The following is a 19693-nucleotide window of genomic DNA, read 5'->3' as shown; positions in this document are numbered from 1 at the left end:
GAGACCTGGAGGGCAGCTTCTACACACTTTAACTTGTTTGGCACAAATTCTTCAGGTACAGTCATACCTCGGGTTAAAGTAGCTTCGGGTTGAGCGTTTTTGGGTTGCGCTCCGTGGCAACCCGGAAGTAACAGAATGCATTACTTCCGGGTTTCGCCGCTTGCGCAGACGCTCAAAATGACATCATGTGCATGCGCAGCAAATTGTGGCACATGCAGACGCACAGACATAGGTTGCGTTCGCTTCAGGATGCGAACAGGGCTCCGGAACGGATCCTGTTTTCATCCAGAGGTACCACTGTATTCTAATTACTATCATGAAATCTAAAAGACATGAATTACTACAACATACATCCCTTATACATTTATAAGTCCCATTCAAACACAAAGCTAAAATAATAGAATTGTTTTATTGCAACATCATTTCTTTACAACAAGCAACTTAGCAACAACCATTTAACAGAACTTGTGCCATATCAGCCGACTTATTATGGGAAGTGCTCAGGAAAGCCTGAGTTCTGCCAACTGGATTCTCAGCAGATGGCCTAACCGATAACCTTTCCCCTTCATCGGTATTCAATGAAGACTAACAATTAAGAAAGATGGTTCAGGCTGTCCAAAGGTTTTGTCAGCTTCAAGTCCCATTGGTCCCATGACTAACAAAGATGTTTCTAGCAGTGGCTTGACCTTTGATGTGATCAATTTCACTGTTAATCATTAGTGCACAGATAAAATGCCATTTACTGGAAAGTTTGTGGATCACTGTTTGCACAGAAGGCAAACAGTATCACCTGAGATTATAGATACAGAAAATGTTGTATATTTTGTAAAAAGACAATGCAGAACCGAATCCGTTGACCTACAGTGAGTGTAGTTTAGAAACAACAATAGCACCCAATTACTAAATAGGGAAATATAATTTATAATCTGTTGTTTTTCCAAAATACTTTTATTTATTGTTCTGCAGTGTTAACCAGATATATGTTAGAATGAAAATTTACACAGAAAGTTAGCAATCGTATTAGATACAGTGGTACCTTGGTTTGCATACGTTTTGGCTTACAAATACGTCAAAGCCAAAGTGTGTGTCCCAGTTTGCAACCTTTTTTTTGGATTACAACTTTTTTTTTTTTGATTACGAACAAATTTTTTGGGAGGCCCCGTTGGTGAAAGCACACCTTGGGTTACAACTGGTTTTGGTTTACAAACGGACCTCCGGAATGGATTATGGTTGTAAACCAAGGTACCACTGTATTTTGGTTCAAAAGTATCGTAAATGAGACACCTAGCAGACATAACTGGGTACATCTTTGTACATACAAGAGTGGGAACCAGACTGTGAAGACTAATATATTATTCAGTCTTGATTCAAATTAATGGTCAGAAAAGAAAGTCTTAATATTAACTTGCATGCCAGATCGCAGAACAGGTAATATCAAACTTTCAGAGATATTTGCTATAATCCAGTACAGAATCAGCAATGCTAATTTGCTAACATCCACTGTTGTCATGCTGCCCTGAGAAGGTTGGCCACGGGTGAATGTAGTCCTCGAGTCAAAAAATGGTTAGCCACTCCTACACTAGACCCCTGGTGGTTTATTCCATCAAGTAGTATGAAATATTCGAGCACAGTGGTACCTCGTGTTACATACAGCCCCCCCTTATGAATGCTGCGGGTTACGTGCTCTGCTAACCCGGAGGTAGATGCCCCCTTGTTGTGACCTTTGCCCTGGGATGCGAGCGGAAGTCACGCTCTGGAGGTGCCCTTAGCGAAAGCACACTTCATGTTACAAATGGTTTCCAGTTACGAACGGACCTCCGGAATGGATTATATACGTAACACGAGGTACCACTGTATTTGAAATTTCAGTTGCTATTAAAGTTTCTGCTGGCTTCAACCACTGGCAAAATGGCTTTGTATATTTTCATACTGACCATAGTAAGTCATTATTCTTATTTGACATAAAGGAACTTGGATAAAGAAGGGACGCGGGTGGTGCTGTGGGTTAAACCACAGAGCCTAGGACTTGCCAATACTTGCCAATCAGAATGTCGGCGGTTCAAATCCCCGCGACAGGGTGAGCTCCCGTTGCTAGGTCCCTGCTCCTGCCAACCTAGCAGTTCGAAAGCACATCAAAGTGCAAGTAGATAAATAGGTACCACTCTGGCAGGAAGGTAAACGTTGTTTCTGTGTGCTGCTCTGGTTAGTCATGCTGGCCACATGACCCAGAAGCTGTACGCCGGCTCCCTCGGCCAATAAAGCGAGATGAGTGCCGCAACCCCAGAATCGGTCACGACTGGACCTAATGGTCAGGGGCCCCTTTACCTTTACCTTAACTTGGATAAAGGACTCATTCAACACCACCCAGAGATCCAGGATTGATGCATAACTGACACTTACCGTACTAACTGTTCACCACAGTACCACATTGTCTTAATTGTTAGGAACATACTCAGTATGAACATAGTTCTTTCCGCCAACTGTTTACAGGCTTTCCCCTTCTTTTAAAATTTTTGACTGGGGTACCCTTTTGGAAACATGAATGCACTGAAATGTTGTTGGGTCTAAGAGAGCTATGAAATCGGATTATGGAGATAGCAATTTATAAGGAGAGATATTTTGCTGCTAATAATGCCTCAAAGAGGCATGGCTTTTGAGTACATCATTTGTTTTATTAGCTTTCTGATAAAACTTTTTGAGCTTGATAGATGGGCTGCAAGGCAAACATTTCCATGGAGATAAGACTATTTGGAACTGGGAAAAGCTAATTGCTGGACAGTTGTTTCATTAATGAGCCTGATATCCCTTTCCTGCAGCAGAATAATTTCAAAAGGAGATAGGTAATGCTCCTGGAGGGAATTGGAAAATCTCAACAGGGTATCTTGTGTTATTTCTCACTGCCTCACAGATAAGAGAGAGGTCATATGATGTATATATTTCCGTTTAGAACCAATTCTGTTTACAACCAGAGGGGGTAAAATTGCATCTTCCTGAACACACATTTATTTTAAACCTACAGGCCCCATTGAGATATAATCTCACAATTACCTAGTTACTTCTAAGCAAGAAGAGGCAAAAATTAGAAGTAAAAATATATCAAAACTTAGGCCCAATCGGATGCCTTTGTGCTTTGCATGTTGTTTTAGGCAAGCCCAATTGTTTTTAAAACTATGGCTTGCACAGATAGCCTATCCTGGAGGTTGCCAACAGGTTGGCTGGGGCTGATGGAAGTTGTAGTCCAACAGCATCTGGAAGGCACCTGACTATCTCTGACCTACATTGTCTCAGGACAGTGTTCATCAGCAGAATTAGAGGAACAAAGGAAGTTGTCTTATAGAAAGTCAGACCGTTGGCCCATCTAGGTCAATATTGTTGACACTGACTGACAGGTGGCTCTCTGGTGTTTCAGGCAGAATCCTATTTTATTTTTTTAAGTATATGAATGTGTCTTTACTCATTGAAAAAAGGCTTGTGAACACAGTGCAAGATCCAAGTGGAAGAACACAACATACTAGCAGTTCACCACAACCTGCAAATGTTATATTTACAAAAGTACAGTTTTATGGTATTGGGACTATAGTCAGGAATGGAAGTGGTCAACTTTATATTTTGTCTATCACATTCAGCCTGCAAAAGAATGAGAGCAAATAATGCTTATGATTTTAAATGTTTTTATTTGTAACAGTATTACATGGTGTGTTACAGAAATTAATGGAAAATTTCTAAAAATTTGTTGGTTTTTTTCTGCTGAATGCATTACACATAAAGTTAAGGGTGAAAAAAAGATGTTCAACAAATGGTTTTTCCTCTGAGGTAAAGTTAAAGTAGATCTAGAAATGTACTGCAAAAAACAGTCATTTTTATCTTTCTTTTCTTTATTAAAAAAATACGTGTCGGAATGCAGAAATCAAAATGAATAAAGGTAGAGAGTAAACATCTTTGCAACGAAGGTGCCCAGTACATTATTTGATCATAGGTTTTGTCAGACAGTTGAATGACTACGATCTATCAAAATATTTTTTTAATGACATGGTTGGAATCAAGACAGTACAGGATGGTGAGTGGGATTCCCTGGTTTAAAATTTAAAGTGACAAATTTAGTGCTAGTGAAGAGCAGGATGGGGAAAGCTTGTTGACTCCCCTGAACCTATTATGTATCTATCAAATGGTACAGTGTAGGCTCCGATATTATTTTTCTTCTAGGCTATGGCAAAAAATGAATCTTCTGATGGTGGAACAGGAGTCTCTTGTTTCAACCCCACCCTACCCCCCAAAAAACCCACAACCAAATGTTTACATGGAGCAAATTTCTTTGTGAGTTCTGATTTTGATATCCAAACTTGATTCTCTTTTATAGCTACTGTGTAGTATTGGTTACATAAACTTTTCCCATCCTGGGAAGGTTCTTCAGAGTCGTATGGTTACAGAAATCTCCAAACTATGATGTGAACGCTTTGGTCATTAACTGAAAAGCTAATGAGACCACAACCTACTCCAAAGTTTTATGAAGAACTGCAATGTCACCTTCTTCTAATCCAATATCCCAACACAAAAATGGTAAATAGTAGGGTTGCCATATTTATGGAAGCAAAATTCAGTATACAAAAGTTGAACTTTTTTCCGGCAATCATCCTCAATCTTGGACATTTTACCAATTTCCCATAATTCCCCCCCAATACTATTTTCACCGCGGAATTCCGGATGTTTGGCAACCCTGTAAATAGCTTTGCTGCTAAGGAAGAATGTAGCATTTTCTATTAAAATCAATAATTGGAAGATTATCTAATAGGAAAATGTTTTCATTCACTTGGTTGAACTGAAAATATAGAATCCCACACATTTTAAATCCTACTGGGAATATATTTTTTTGCATCTTTTTTTGATGTGAGTTTGCCACAGAGATCCTGACAATTAGAATAGAGAGAAGAAATGACAGGAACAGTGCATCAGATCTCACTTCTTTGATACTGAGCCTATCAACATCTAGGGTATCATTCACTCACTGGCAAAGCACACATTCAGTATATATTTCACAGTTACAGGCTGGAATTAGGAAATTTAGTTGCCAGCACCACCAAATCACCATCCTGTTTAGCTTTCAGCTGTGTGTGTAAAATGCTTTCATTAAACCATTCAAACATATGGAAATATACAACTCCAAGCCTACACAAATCAATGGAAAAATACACAGAAACCTTGGTGTTATGATATAAAAACAAAAATCTGCATAACCCATTAAGCAATTCCTCATTTGGGTTCATTAACTTTTTTTTTAGTGCTAAACCACTAAAATTCAATATATTGTGATCTGCATAGGAACTTCAGGAAAACACGTTTGACCTGTATAACAATTCTCTGTAGGCCAAAAATATATAGATTCTTTATGCAAATTATGTGCTAAGGATAGGAACCAAACACTGCACTTTTCTTACATAAATGTTTTAAAAAAGAGAATTTTAAAAAAGTTGTTTCTGATTTGTGTGTAAACAGTTTTGAATTTTTATTTTCTAGCTATGAAATGGCTATGGAATGTACTTTTTTCCCTTGAAAATGTACAGTATGTAGTAATTATGTGTGTCATAAAAGCAAGAAAATAAATCATGTGTTACCCATCAACTTTACTAGTTGCTGACAACCTAATTGCTGCTGGGAAATGCACTTTATTATAAGCATGTGGGGGGGGGAACCATACGAGATGCAAGAGCCACAGACTGGGGGTTTCCACACTTCCAAAGTACTGCCATTTGCTACCTTCTCTACAGTGTCATGGCATTATTAAAAGAATTCTCATAACATTTTATATTTACAAAAAAAAACCTGGCAAATTTCATTCAAACTCCTTAAAGCCATTTCCCCTTAAACATTTAAAGAGTTTTATGGTAAGTTTTTTTTTCCTTTTTAATTTCAAGTTATAAAATAAAAATCCCATTTGAATTTTTCTGATGTACAAAAAGTGATAAAGATGAACAATTTGATCACAGAATCAGTTTCAAAATTCATGCCATCTTCATCTTGGTTAATAAAGTCCATCCCAATCAAATCCAGAAAGCATACTGGAAGTATTTGGCAAACAATTTTTTTTCTCTCTCTCTCTTCAAAAATGGCACACAGAGAAGAAAAACACTTGTCTGCATAGCATTACAGCAGCAAGATATCAAAGAAATAAAAAATATTCCTTTACTGGTCTTTGTTTTAAGAGTCCCCTAGGAAATAACACTGTTAAGTCTTTTTCTTCTTCTTTTTCTTCATCAAAATATTTGATGTCCTTTTCTACCCACAGCAGAAGTATTCAAAACAAAAAAGCAGCATTTCATCTCTTTGATGTACTGTAATTTCAAAAGGTCCATTTGGCAACGTTTCCCAATCAAGATGGATAATCAGCAGAATGGCAATCCATGGTTTCAAGTTAAGGATAATTTTCACAGGAGGCGTTTTGCTGCTAGAGTCTGTCACCTGTCTGTAAGAAAAGGGGATAGAATGGAACACTCAAATACTTTGTCGTCGTCCCCCCCACACACCTTCAAATATGCCATTATGGAGTAGTATTGGGCGGTGGTGGTGGGGAATACAGCCAGATCAGTCTAATATGGTGATAAAAAGTCACCATATCATCAAAATGTGCAGCCACAGAGCTCAATGGCTGTAGAATTCATGATTTTTTTCCTGCTTTTTTATATTATTAAATGATTAGCAGTCCTTTAACAGATTTGAACTGATTACTTCCATAATGTGGTGCACTGGAAATGGCAAAAAAGTGACAAGGCGTGGTGGGATATGCTGGATAGTTGAAACTTGAGGAAAGGTTTTGCTTGGATATCAGAACTGTGGAACAAAACAAAAGTGTCATGTTCTGCCATAGAGAGTTGCCACTGGTTGCCAAAACATTTTGCTTGTTGAACTGATGCAGTGAGGTGATTATCCTTTATTAGATGAGATCAACTGCAAGAAAATGTGGGAGCCAAAGGCCTGTCAAGGCTGTAGTTTTCTGTTTGAGTCTTGAAGCACCACAAGCGTGGGTCAACGCTATTTCTTAGGTCTGTTGATCTGGGCATAGAGAGGCTCTCTTTCCTGGGAACAATAGAAAGAAATGTGAATAGAGACAATTTTAGTCATTTGTATCTAAGCAGCAGATTTCAAGGGAGTAGGTGAGTAGAATAAAAATGCTAAAGAAATAGCATTTTTATTATTTTGAATTATGATGGTGTTTGAAAAGGCAGTAATAATATAAAAGGAATCAGCAATTCCACATTGTTTATTAAGAACCCAATGTTTATGTTTAAGTTGAAATGATTATAATGAAATAGAATTCATGTACATTCACACTACAATTGAGACCAGAAGAGGCTAAGTTTGCAATTATTGTTTTTAAACACACAGAGCAAATCGGCCCATTGCCCTCACACCCTGAAAGACGATTCAAGACAGCTGACTAAATGGTAAAATGCATATGAGAGAAGCAACCCTCTATCTCATGGGAATGTAAGCCATTGCATTGTGAGTCCCAGGCCTGGGAGCCAAGGACGGGGAGAAAAATCTCCCTTTTTGCTGAGCAAGCCTTGGGTATGTGAAACCCAACCTGCACACCTGGCTCTTCCTGCGGGGCATTCATCATGATGTGCAAACCATATCCTTAGCATTCTTTCAAGTACCAATAAACCTCAGACTATGGATGATGACTCACGAGTGCCTATTACCACCATAATGCCTCGGGGTGGCAGTGACATCTTATCTCTTCTTACCTGCCAGCACTGAATGCCAAACAGCCAAGTTAACCAAATCACCACAAGATACCCTACAGTGCGAAGTAGATAAAAACAGGGAGTCCTAAGTCCCAACCAGGGGCTCCCTCTAAACTTCTCAACCCCCCACCCCAAAAGTGGCTCAGGAAAGCCCACTATAGAGGGGCAAGACAAAATGAGGGAGAAGGGGGTGGCAGTGTAACTTTAAATACTGGACTGTCCCCTCCCATGACACACTCCTCCTCAAATGACTAGCTGTCCTTTCCCCCTGGGAGAAAACAGCTTGAGTCTCTATCAAGTCCAAGAAGGTGGGTGGATGAGGCAAATTCAATCCTGCTGAGAGCAAGAACATCATTCAGCTTATAAACATGCAGTTTTAGTTCAGAGGAATAATGACAAATTGTTTTCCTGTACTCCAGTTAAATATTTCACATCTTCTACTATGAACTTTTCTGTTGGTGCATTCTAGCAATGAGATGCAGGAAGGCTTCACTCCAAAGTCAGTGTAGGTTTGATTAAAATAATAATGGCTAAAAATAGCAAAACAATGATTGGTGATGAGTTAACAAGAAGCCCAATGCGCCATATGTCACCTTAGCATTCCATGATACTATACAAATTCAAAATCCAAATAAATGTTAAGTTAGTGATACCAGCCAGATATATCAGCAGAACTACCATGTAATAAACACATTGCAAGCACTGGCAAGTTTGGCTATAGAGCTTCCTAAAGGATCTAAACATTTCTATAAATTGCCCTAGTAAATTGACATCGGGATCTTGCCCCACTATGAAATCCTGGTGTGGAGCAGTGCTGTAGGACCTATGCTCCCTCCTTGTCGAGTCCAGCAATGGGCACATGCAAGTGATGAAAATTCTGGAGAACTTGAAAGCTTGCTCACAACTTTGTGACATTTGGGTTGGTCTTGACAAAAGTATACTGTGATGGGTTATTTCCAAATGGAGTGGTGGTGTTGGTCTAAAAAAAAAAAATATTTTTCTTTGTAAATAACTAATTTAAAATTCTGGAACTCTGTTTGCAGGGCTTGTAGGTAAAAAATGAATGAGTTGGAGCATGTAACAGCAGCATATTTTGCATTCCACCCCACTTCTCAAGAAGAAGGGTAAAGGTAAGCATACCATATCTTGTCTTTATGGGTGATATCCAACAAGGTCAGTCCACTTGGGCAATGGATTTTTGCTCAGGCAAATGGGATTTCTACTTCCTCTCCCCCTAAATAATCTGCTGTGGAGGCTAGGGGACCCTCAACAGGGCACAAAGTTGGGGGTGGAGGGGGCCTCAGAAGGGAGTAAAGGGAAGTCCCATCACCTCTACTATTGTGATGCTTGATCTTGGCCCATGAATCTGTAGTACCTATGCAGAGAATCTAAGCATTTCAAATCAGGTCTTATTGCACACATAATGAACATTATGTCCATCATCATATTTACCCTAGTATGCAAGAAATAATAACAATTCTATTCCAAATTTGGGGAAACTTCAAAGATTATGCTTACATAGATTGCTGCTGCATAGACCACAGACAGACACAATTCTGGCTAGTTTACAATACAATAGTACTTGAAAGAAGGACAATTTGGCCTCTAGACTTCATAAATTTTGATGGGACCTTTCACTCTGCTCTGGTGTAATCCTCACTTTATCCTTAGAATAATGGCCTTGAAGTTTCAGAAAAGATCCAGCTATCTGTTGTCAGTGTACTTTGGGTCATATCTTTAGCAGTGAATAGCAAATGCACATGGTTGAACAAAGTAAATTAAAAAGCCATTTATCACCTTATAGTACCAGAGGTGCATGAGAAGTAAATTAGAAGGGACAGGAAAGAATATGTAAATAATAAATAATGCCAAGATAAGAGAGAGGGCCCTTTCCTGGGTCAATTGTCATGAACTGGACACTGAAAAGCAGTACCAAGATAGCCAGCAAATTATACCACAAAGGTAAATAAATATATAAATCTCTCCACCCCACAAAATGACACTTAATATTAAATCTGTAAGACCCTTTAATGTTAACCAACTCAATGTAGCTTTGTCCTACAGACACTAGTTAACAGGGTATAGATACATTTTTTTAATGGCCTTCAAAAATTATTCCATAGAACTGGCTTTTTTATCTTCTTTATAGCCTTTGCAAAAAAACCACATTTTTAACAAGATTGTTGCACCTCAATTCCCATTTCTTAGCTATCAAAATTATCCTCTAATTCAGAAAGTCACTGCTAAGGCTTCAGCTTAAAAATGATCACAAATAGCCAGGGCCGGATTTTGGTTTGATGAGGCCCTAAGCTACTGAAGGTAATATGTCCAGCTGTCCTTTGTCAACAACAAATTGTCGCGGTTTTTCCTGTTGAATATATGCTATATATGGTAATTTATGGACCTAATAGGTATCTAAAGTCATTTGCACATCACAAAATATGTATTTTATCAAAGTAATTGTTGAACTGAAATACAATTAAGAAGAAGTATATTAATAGTGAAATAATTATTAAGCTCTAACTGTATGCAGGTTTTATTTTACTTGTTTTTATCTTATATTGGTGTTTTTTCCTTTAATTTTTTTGGGGGCCCCCAGAGAGTGGGGCCCTAAGCTAGTTTAGCTTATATGTAAATCCAGCACTGCAAATAGCCTTCATGTAGCTTAGTACTGCTACAACTAATAGTACTGTTTGCTCCCATTATTATTTTTCTAAGAGAACTACCATTCTGGACCTTTTCTTCAAGCTAAAAGTATTACCAAACACCTTATATCCTTTACTATTGTCCCTGTATTCTTTATTATCTTAACAGAGACCATCCCTTTTTGCTAGTGGAAGCCAACCAGACAAGGTGATGGGCAGAATTTTTCTTACTGATGTATGTAAGGCTGGCATAAAAGATGCATTATGAACTTAAACTTGCAATTCTCCCAAGGCTGCTTTGACCTCTGCGCTCCTATGTAGATTTTAAGCAGAGTGTTTTCCTTCTGGCTGGCTGAACAGAAAGTAGAATCTCAGCTGATGCATTTCAGAAAATAAGTCTTCTGCTTCCTGATCATCCAGTCAGAAGGAAAGCCCTGTGTTGAGACTCTGCTGCAGAGAAAGAAGGTCAAGGAATCCCAAAGGAGTAGCACCTCAGTCAAGATTGTAATGTATCTTTTATACTACAAGCTAGGCTTCTTTAGAGAGCCAGATCCAACAGTGGAGGGGTAGGCGCAGGGCTGTTCTGCTTCCTTATGGTGAAGGGACCCTTGCTTTATGTATTCATTAATAACAGCTGCTATGTATAAAAACACTGTGTGTTTTTAAAGTTCTGCTTTGCACTGGGCTTCATGATGAAAAACAAGCCTCTAATTGTGCTTTGCTTGGTTATCCCGTCCCTATGATGAGCTCATTTACAGTACTCAGCATAGCAGGACATAGTATTATTTATATATCACCCCATAACTTGAATATCAATAGTTATTAACTTGTATAACTAACATGTTTGCTTCATGTTAACTACCTTATTTTTCGTCCCATAGGACGCTCCGTCCCATAGGACGCACCTAGTTCTATGGGGGGGAAATAAAGGGGGGGGAAATTCCCTTTATTTCCCCCCCAAAAGCAGGTCGGGGAAACAGAACCAGGTCGAGGAACAGCGGGATGGCGGCGCTGTGCCTCCCTGCTGTCCCCGAGCTTGTGGGGCTGGCCGAAGTCTGCCCCGCGCGAGGGGTGCTCTGCATCAGGGCGCCCCCCCCGCGGGGTGGCAGCCTGCTATCCGCAGCATGGGGAGCCTTGCGGGGAACTCCTGCAAGGCTCCCCATGCTGCGGATGTCTGCCTGGCACGGGGGGCGCTCTGCTTCAGGGCGCCCCGCCCGTCGGGTGGCAGGCTGCTATCCGCAGCCTAGACATCCCTGCCGGACCTCCTGTAGGGCTGCCTAGGCTGCAGATGTGTTCCTGAAGCCTGGAGAGCGAGAAGGGTCGGTGCGCACCAACCCCTCTCGCTCTCCAAGCTTCAGCAAAAGCCTGCATTCGCCCCATAGGACGCACCCAGATTTCCCCTTCATTTTTGGAGGGGGAAAAGTGCATCCTATAGGGCGGAAAATACGGTACTTGGCAAAATGGTTATGGGGCTGAATTTAGCTGGACCATTTTGACCTACAGTAAGTGGGCTGTATCTGGTCACTGTTATCCTGTGAGACAAACGCACACTTGGCCCAGGCATTGGGGGAAATGTGCTCACTTCAGATTATAATGCAGACCTATCTAATGTGCCCTCTGCGAATGAATACATGAACTGGAAAAAGGAGAAAACAAAAGAGACAAATTTCACCATTCATAGTTCAGCTTAGCAGCCCAGGACTAGCTTCGAGTGTTCACAGAGAATCAAAGTGCTCTTGCGTGTTGGCAACATTTCTGAAAAGGGGGCCTAGAAGGATAAACAGCACCTGAATCAACCCCCCCAGGTAATTTTCAAAATATAAAGATCTTTACTGTAATAGTGAAGCCAATTCATTTATGCATAATTATGTCCCATGTTATTTGAAGGTAGACCATCGACTATAGTTAATATATGCAGGTCCTCCAAGTACAGGTCCAAATATGTTAAATGACAATAGGCTCACCTACAGGAATGACAGGAAACTAAGCACCATTGTTCTCCTATCTCAGTCCAGTTCTCCTCAAATTGAAGGTTCTGCGCTACAGGTGACAACATTTAGGCAGCAGCCAAAAGGAATGTGTCAGAGGGTAAAAACTGCATGTGGCTGCTCACTGCTACAGAAGGATCAGCCCTTTATGCTGACAACCCTGTTGGGTTCTGACAAGTGGGATCATCTTTAAGGATGGTCCTGGTTGCAGGCAGGCTCCCAGGCCAGTTCCTCCCCCCCCCCAGCATGGGCGGAGTAATGCCATCATGCCAGAGTGGCACCACGATCACCCCGGCATCTTGGCCAACCACTTTTGTGTGGGGTGATCGTGGGGGGGGGGTATAAAAGTGGCAGCATGACACATGTCAGGCATCTGCTTCATGCTGCTGAACACTCACCCTTTATTTTAGAAGAAGAAGAAGAGTTTGGATTTGATATCCCGCCTTTCACTCCCCTTCAGGAGTCTCAAAGCGGCTAACAATCTCCTTTCCCTTCCTCCCCCACAACAAACACTCTGTGAGGTGAGTGGGGCTGAGAGACTTCACAGAAGTGTGACTGGCCCAAGGTCACCCAGCAGCTGCATGTGGAGGAGCGGAGACACGAACCCGGTTACCCAGATTACGTGACTACCGCTCTTAACCACTACACCACACTGGCTCTTTAGATGTCCTCTGGCCTTGCTTTGGACTTTGGTTGGTTGCCTGTCTTGGCATGGGGGCCAGGTAGGAATTTTTCCAGTTGGCAATGGCCACTTGGTTTTCGCTTACCTCTTAGCCTACCTCGTCACAACTTTGTAAGGTTTGGCGGTTAGGCATTGGCTCACTGAGAGAGGGGTCCATTGACCAAGGGTATTCCATTAAAGGAATGCAGGGCCTGGATCCTGTCTGATGTCTCTAGGGCCATGCCAGGCCTCTGGGGAGACCGAGGAGAGCTACAGGCGGGTTCCCCCGATGTGGCTTCCTCTTTGGGTGGTTTACCCTTATTGACTTCCTGCAACGGGGGCAGGAGTCCGATATACAGTGGTGCCTCGCAAGACGAAATTAATTCGTTCCGCAAGTCTCTTCGTCTTGCGATGCACGGTTTCCCATAGGAATGCATTGAAAATCAATTAATGCGTTCCTAGGGAAGCCGCCTTCAGACCAGGTCCGGGGACAGTCTGTCCCCGGACCTCTTCTGAAGGCTGGGGGGGGGACAAGGGCTTTTCTTCCCACCCCCAGCATTTTAAAAAACCCCGGGACAGTGGAGGACTTCTCCGCTGTCCGGGCGATCTTAAAATGCTGGCGGGCGGCATTTTAAAATCGCCCCGGGACAGCGGAGGACTTCTCCGCTGTCCGGGGCGATTTAAAAGCCCCTGGGAAGGCAGGCAGGGGGGACAAAGACTTTTGCCCCCCGCCAGCCTTCAGCAGAGGTCCTGGACCTCTTCTGAAGGCGGGCGGGGGGCGAAAGTCTTTGCTCCCCCCCGCCTGCCTTCAAAAGCCCTCCGGGACAGGCAGGCAGGGGGGAGCAAAGACTTTCGCCCCCGCCCGCCTTCAGAAGGTGTTCCCTCCCCCCTGCCCGGCTTCGGAGCACCGTTCCGAAGCCAGGCGGCGGCGGGAGGTGTTCCCTCCCCCCCGCCCGGCTTCGGAGTACCGGGAGAAGTGATCTCCCCACCACCCCTTGCTTCAAAAGAGGTCCGGGGGCAGCGGGAAGCGCTTCCCGCTGTCCCCGGACCTGGGGCTGCGGGGAGAAGATCGCTTCTCCCCACCGCCCCTTGCTTCAAAAGAGAAGACCCGCTGTCCCTGGGGCAAGCTTCGTTTTGTGAAGCAAGCCCATAGGGAAATTCATCTTGCGAGGCAACTTGAAAATGAAAAAACCTTTCATTTTGCGAGTTTTTCGTCTCACGAGGCGTTCGTCTTGCGGGGTACCACTGTAGTCCTTTGCCAATACTGCTCACATTTCTGTAATCAATAAAGTTGTGGCCTAAAATTTTGCCCAATAACCAAAATTCTGTGTCAGTGTGAATTTTATTCTAACAAGGGCTGGTTGGGGGGCCTTGCCACGCAAACTGCCTTCCTGTAAAAAATCCTGCTATGCCTTGATGGATAAAAAAAATAAAGATTGTAATACTTTTGAGCAAGTGCTGCCTTTTCTTCACAACACTAGCCAAGTCTTTGAAGAAATATAAATAAATGTACTATTGCTCCTTGCTGCCTTTGTCTTGTGAACCACAAATCTACATTCTCTGAATTGAAACAACATACTGCTGCCTAGGAATAATGCTGCACTCTTTCTTTTTTGCAATTTCAGTGAATGTATTAAGACATCTGTCCTGGCTTTTGATTTAAAAAACCACAGCAAGGCAAACATTTTGCTTATCAGTAGATTGCAGATTTGACTACTAACAGCACGGTTGTCATTTCTTTAAAGGTTAGTTGTGAATTCCAAGTTTGAAAGCTTCAGTTTAAGATTGCAGGTAGATGCTAAGTGCAACGTAGTTCCAGATATAGGAACTGATAAGAGACTCGGTTATTCAAATACAAAGACTTTAAGATACTACAGAAAAGAAGTGCTAACAACACAGAAAGCAAAATGACATTAAAAAACCCAAGTGGGAGAGTGCACTTGAACACCATATTTACTTGAATCTAATGCTCGCCTTTTTTGGCCAAATTATGTTATGAAAATTAAGGTGCGCATTAGATTCGCTGGCACATTAGACTCGAGTAAATATGGTATATACAGAGGCAGCATAAACAAGATCATTGAGTGAAGATAATATAGCTTCCAAGTGCATCACTGAGTGCAACAGAACCCTGTGTTCATGCCAAGTTTATTCACTTCCAAATTCTAAAGCCCTCTATAAATATGAAGACCTCTCTCTCTCCCTCTTACTGAGAGAAGATGCTTAGCATTAATGAAGTAGGACTGAAGATATTGGGCCTTGTCACAGTTTTAACTATTGATCATAGAGAACAAACTTGGACTATTCGCCCTCTAAATATTGTGGTAGCTTCAAGGGAAAAGAACAGGTCCATTCAATTCCTTAATGCAGCAGTTGCCAACATGGAGCCCTCTAGATAATTTAGGCCTCCATGTTCCATTGGCCTAATGGTAGAGGGTCATTGGAGTTGTAGTCTAAATCATTTGGAGGGCACCAATTTGGCCATCCCTGTCTTAATGCTTTTTCAGATAGACTATTATTTAACTCTAGATTTCCCCTACCTGATGAAAGTGCGGGAGAGCCAAAATGGAACACCTGCTCATTGCTCCCTTTAAACTGTCATAATGCTAATATGGAGCCATACAATGTGCAAACATTAAACAGCAAAGCACAATAGTATAGTTCAAACTGATGGGGAAAGTGGGATAAAGGAATACTTTTATAGAGACAAAGTTATTGAAGAGTTTGACACCCCCTTAGTTGTATACTGCTTAGAAATCTAAAGCCACAAATGACAAAGCAAACATTTCAAATTTACCTAGTGAGACTGCACAGACTTCAGGGATGACAGTGGTTTCAGGTGAGGGCAGAAATGGTTTTAGGCTCATGGGAAAGGGACTATTGGATAGCAGCTAGTACATTCAGATATCTGTGGTTGGAAGCACATTCTTAAAAGCCTGGAAACCGATGCACATTATGCACTAAAAATAAATCCACCATTTCCATTAATTTGTTTCATATGCTCCATACACAGAAAGATGAGCAATAAATCACATAGTGCTTGAACTGTTTCAAATCACAGCGCAGTGTAATAAAAGAAACATTTTTCATATGGCAGCATTGGAATACATTGAGATGAGATGGGGATGTTCAACACTCACAGGCACTGTAGCATCACAATCTTTCTGACAAAACACAGATGCCAGAATAAAAATAGCCACGGTCACCCTCATAAAACATCTATCAACACCCACAACATGCAGTGTGCAGTTAACGATTAAAGCAATTGTGTTGCCTTAGCATTTTGTCATGGAAAATATATATTTAAAATGATAGGGTGGGTTGTTAACCCATAGACATCAACATTGTAATTTAATATTTTCATTAGACCCTTTAACTAATAGGTTTTCCAATTGACCATTATTGTGGCCACAGAGTGGGAAGGCACATCTTAATTTATTGATGGTGCTTAATTCATTCTCTTAAAAAATATGTTGCACTGCTGATGTCATTTCAGTCCTGGATGAACATTGCCTGCCACTTTGCAATTTCTATCAGAAAAAGATAAAATACACAATATACAAATATTTTAAATACTAATCATGAATACCAGAAACTGCAGAGCGTCAATATTCTGTAAGAAAAACAACAACTATGAACCTGTTGTTGATAATTTCTCATTTCACAGTTGCTGTAATATATATTTTCCCTAGGGTTGTATTATTTTATTATTATTATTATTCTGACAACACAAAAGTGCACCACTTAGAAATGGAATTATCAACCAGTGATGCATCAATGGTGTGAGAAGTAGTGAAATGAAGGTTTGAAATATTCCATTTTGTATATGTGGAATATATTATATTTGTGGCTAGCATCAATGTAAATGAAGGCAGGCAATGGTGAATATGAATAGCTCAAAAGTGACAGAGAGAAAAGGACAGATACCTACCCCAACCTGCGCTATCTAGCTATCGCCCTGTGGACTTACAGTATCACCAATGGGCTCACCAAATGGATCACTGTTGGATGAGGCCTGAGATCCATCAGGCTAGAATACAAGAACATAACACCTTTTTTTCTCAACAACAGAAAGGAAAACAAAGTCAGCAGTTATTTTCATGCAGTGGGTGCATTTTAACATGAATGCCTATTGTGGATGAAAATAATTTAAAAGTCATATACTACAGCTGATATTTCCTAGGACCAACTGGTGCCAGTGGGCCAGCCCTGAATAGGATAGTAAACTGATTTGAGCTCACAGAAACAGTTTTTTAGGTTAGTGCATTTTGGCCAAAGCTAACTTTACCTTCAAGACTTGGTCAAGAAGCAGACAAATGCCTAGTGCATGGCTTCTGCTTTAAGCCTGCCTAATTAGTGGTTCTAGTTTGTGATGAGCCATTCATGTGAAGCAGTTGCCATGGCCACGTCTGACTATTTTTGCACCGCAACTCAAACCCAGCCAAATATGAGTTTTCAGCAATGTGAGAGCAATCTGGATCTGTGTATGGTGCCCATAACTGGTTTGTGGTCATCACAAGCAAATTTGGACACCACAGATCTGAGACCAAGTTGCCATTATCAATGTGAGGTCATGCTTCTGCTGTCTCCTTGCAAGTGGGGCAGGCACAGAATCATGCGTTAGCTATTGTATTCACCACTCGTGCTATTCAACTTAAGCCAAGCCATGTGATTGTACTGACAGCAAAACGTATCCATATTGTCACCTACCCAAGCCACTACACATTGACCTGTGAAGGGTTGTCCATTCCCAGTATTAAGGTGTATACTTACTTTCATTTTCAAATGTCACTGATTCCCCCCTCCCCCTGGGAAATCAAATGTGTTGTGCTATTTTTACAATGTCTGAAGAAATCTGCCAGCTCCTCCCCCTGGAAACAATCTGGTCATATAAAGCATTCCTGTTGAATGCTAGAAAATGGAGAGCATGGATTCCCTCTTCCCTGCCAATCATCCTCCCTGGCTTGCCCTGGAGAAAGGAGAGGGAAGAACTCACTACTCCGTAAGATCCTTCCTAGGTTGAGTTCAGCCTGAAGGGGGCAAAACTCGACTCAGACACTATGAGTGCCAGGGGCTGCATTTTGAACTCCACCTCCCCATTGCATCACACCAAAGTCTCTGAACTCCTTTGTCTTTCTGCCCCAATATCTTTGTGTTTCTAAGGCAGAGCTGCCAATTTATATTGGCTACAGTGGTGCCATCACACAAAGCTTCGATGGCACACTGCTTCTGGTTCTTGAAATCTAATTCACAGTTGCTCCTCCTGAATTCTGTCTCTTCGAAGAGCCGGCAGGAGGAGGTAGATACGGACTAATAAATCATGAGAGAACAATCCAGCAGAAATGTATAACAAGCAGGAACACTCAAATAGACTGCATAAGCTGACATGTAGATAAAAATGTTAAGTTAATCTGTGCAATCTTCCATTTTGACTTACACGTTTTTGCTTCAGCAGTATACATGCTAGTCTAGCACATATCGGTGCTGATGGGGAAACTGGAAGAGTGAAGTGGGAGCACTGATCAACACTCTGTCCTCTGTAATTTACATTAGTTGTGAGCAGTCAGGAGAAAATCAGAAGAGTTTGAAGAGTGGGGGAAGGGGGCTGGGTTCATTATTTCTCCTTCTGTTTGATTAAACATTGCATCAAATAGGGAGAAAAATTGAGGGAACATTTGCGTTCATATCCTAACTCTATTTTTTGTAGGGCAACCTTCATTGCCCAAAGTCAATGTTAAGTGTCTATAATTGGACTAGGAAACACTCCTCTATTTTCTTCTACAGTCCAATTTTGATGACTGAATACTACCTTTAATGTGATCTACAGCAAATGTTTTAGTACTCATGCAAAGTAGAATTTGACTAGAATTTTCAAAATTTTCAAAACTGTGAACCATGTACATAGTAACTGAGCAGTTTATGGGTTAATGATTTGGAGTTGCCCCACTTACCGCTTCCTGTTCTTCACTTTTACTTGGACTTTCAAAGCCCTCTTCAAAGAGGTCATCTGCAGCAGGGTCACTGGTATGAGATGCTGAGGATTTGGATGGAGAACTTTGTCTAGGAGCAGGAGTTGGAGCTGAATAAAGACAATAGAGATAATTTGAATTGAGTGGATGACTGACTCCTAAATAACACCAGAGAACCTGCTGGCATGTGTCTGGGTGGGCTATGAGCCAAGTGCCACTGTGTGGTTTTGCAATCCCCCCCCCCCCGATTAACAATAAATGGATCTGAGAAACTTGTCTTAAAAGGCAAAAATTGCTCTTAGTAAACTGTTTGGGAACCATTGAGTTTGACAGTTTTGAAAGATTCAAAATATTTTAATTTTAGTTTGCAAAATTCAGCAACCTCTTATCATTCATATGACAACAAACAATGTCCTGGGTTTACTTTGTTTTTAATTTATGCAGCAGTACCAATGCGTTTATCTTAAAATCTTTAACAAAAATTAGATAAATATATATAAATAAATAAATAATAGCTTTCTATCACTGGAAGATGTCCATCTTTTAAAAAACTACAGATGCCTACTGAGTCATTTCTTGTAACTACACTGTGAAACAAATGAAGTATAAAATTAGCAGTAGTCCACTGAAATCACTTGCAATGCAATTGTTGCAGTACCATCAGAAATACACATTAAGCACACTAAAGGAA

General features: G+C 41.1%; 1 protein-coding gene and 1 long non-coding RNA gene across 9 annotated transcripts in view; both read right to left on the bottom strand.

Annotated features, from left to right (window-relative positions):
- Nucleotides 1-3654: 3654 nt before the first annotated feature.
- DAB1 (DAB adaptor protein 1) overlaps nt 3655-19693 on the bottom strand; it is a 586419-nt gene continuing 570380 nt past the window's right edge. For 7 of the 8 annotated variants that reach the window (XM_082228739.1, XM_082228738.1, XM_082228745.1 and 4 more), the window contains 3 exons: nt 18985-19112; nt 16965-17063; nt 3655-7068 (listed from right to left, as the gene is read on the bottom strand). In XM_082228739.1, coding sequence (XP_082084865.1) covers nt 16980-17063; nt 18985-19112 — 212 coding nt within the window. In that variant the 3' untranslated portion in view covers nt 3655-7068; nt 16965-16979. The remainder of the gene's footprint in view (nt 7069-16964; nt 17064-18984; nt 19113-19693) is intronic. The other variant, XM_082228744.1, reaches the window with a different exon arrangement.
- On the bottom strand, nt 11168-13383 carry LOC309535584. The gene is made up of 3 exons (XR_014221303.1): nt 13026-13383; nt 11837-12771; nt 11168-11246 (listed from the first exon to the last, which is right to left on the bottom strand). It is a non-coding gene; the product is annotated as an uncharacterized lncRNA (long non-coding RNA).

The sequence above is a fragment of the Podarcis vaucheri genome (genome assembly GCF_965113315.1).
Source record: "Podarcis vaucheri genome assembly, chromosome: 6".
Classification (NCBI taxonomy): Eukaryota; Metazoa; Chordata; class Lepidosauria; order Squamata; family Lacertidae; genus Podarcis; species Podarcis vaucheri.
The sequence above is the reverse complement of the archived record's forward strand: the minus strand, read 5'-3'. Positions and strand labels throughout refer to the sequence as shown.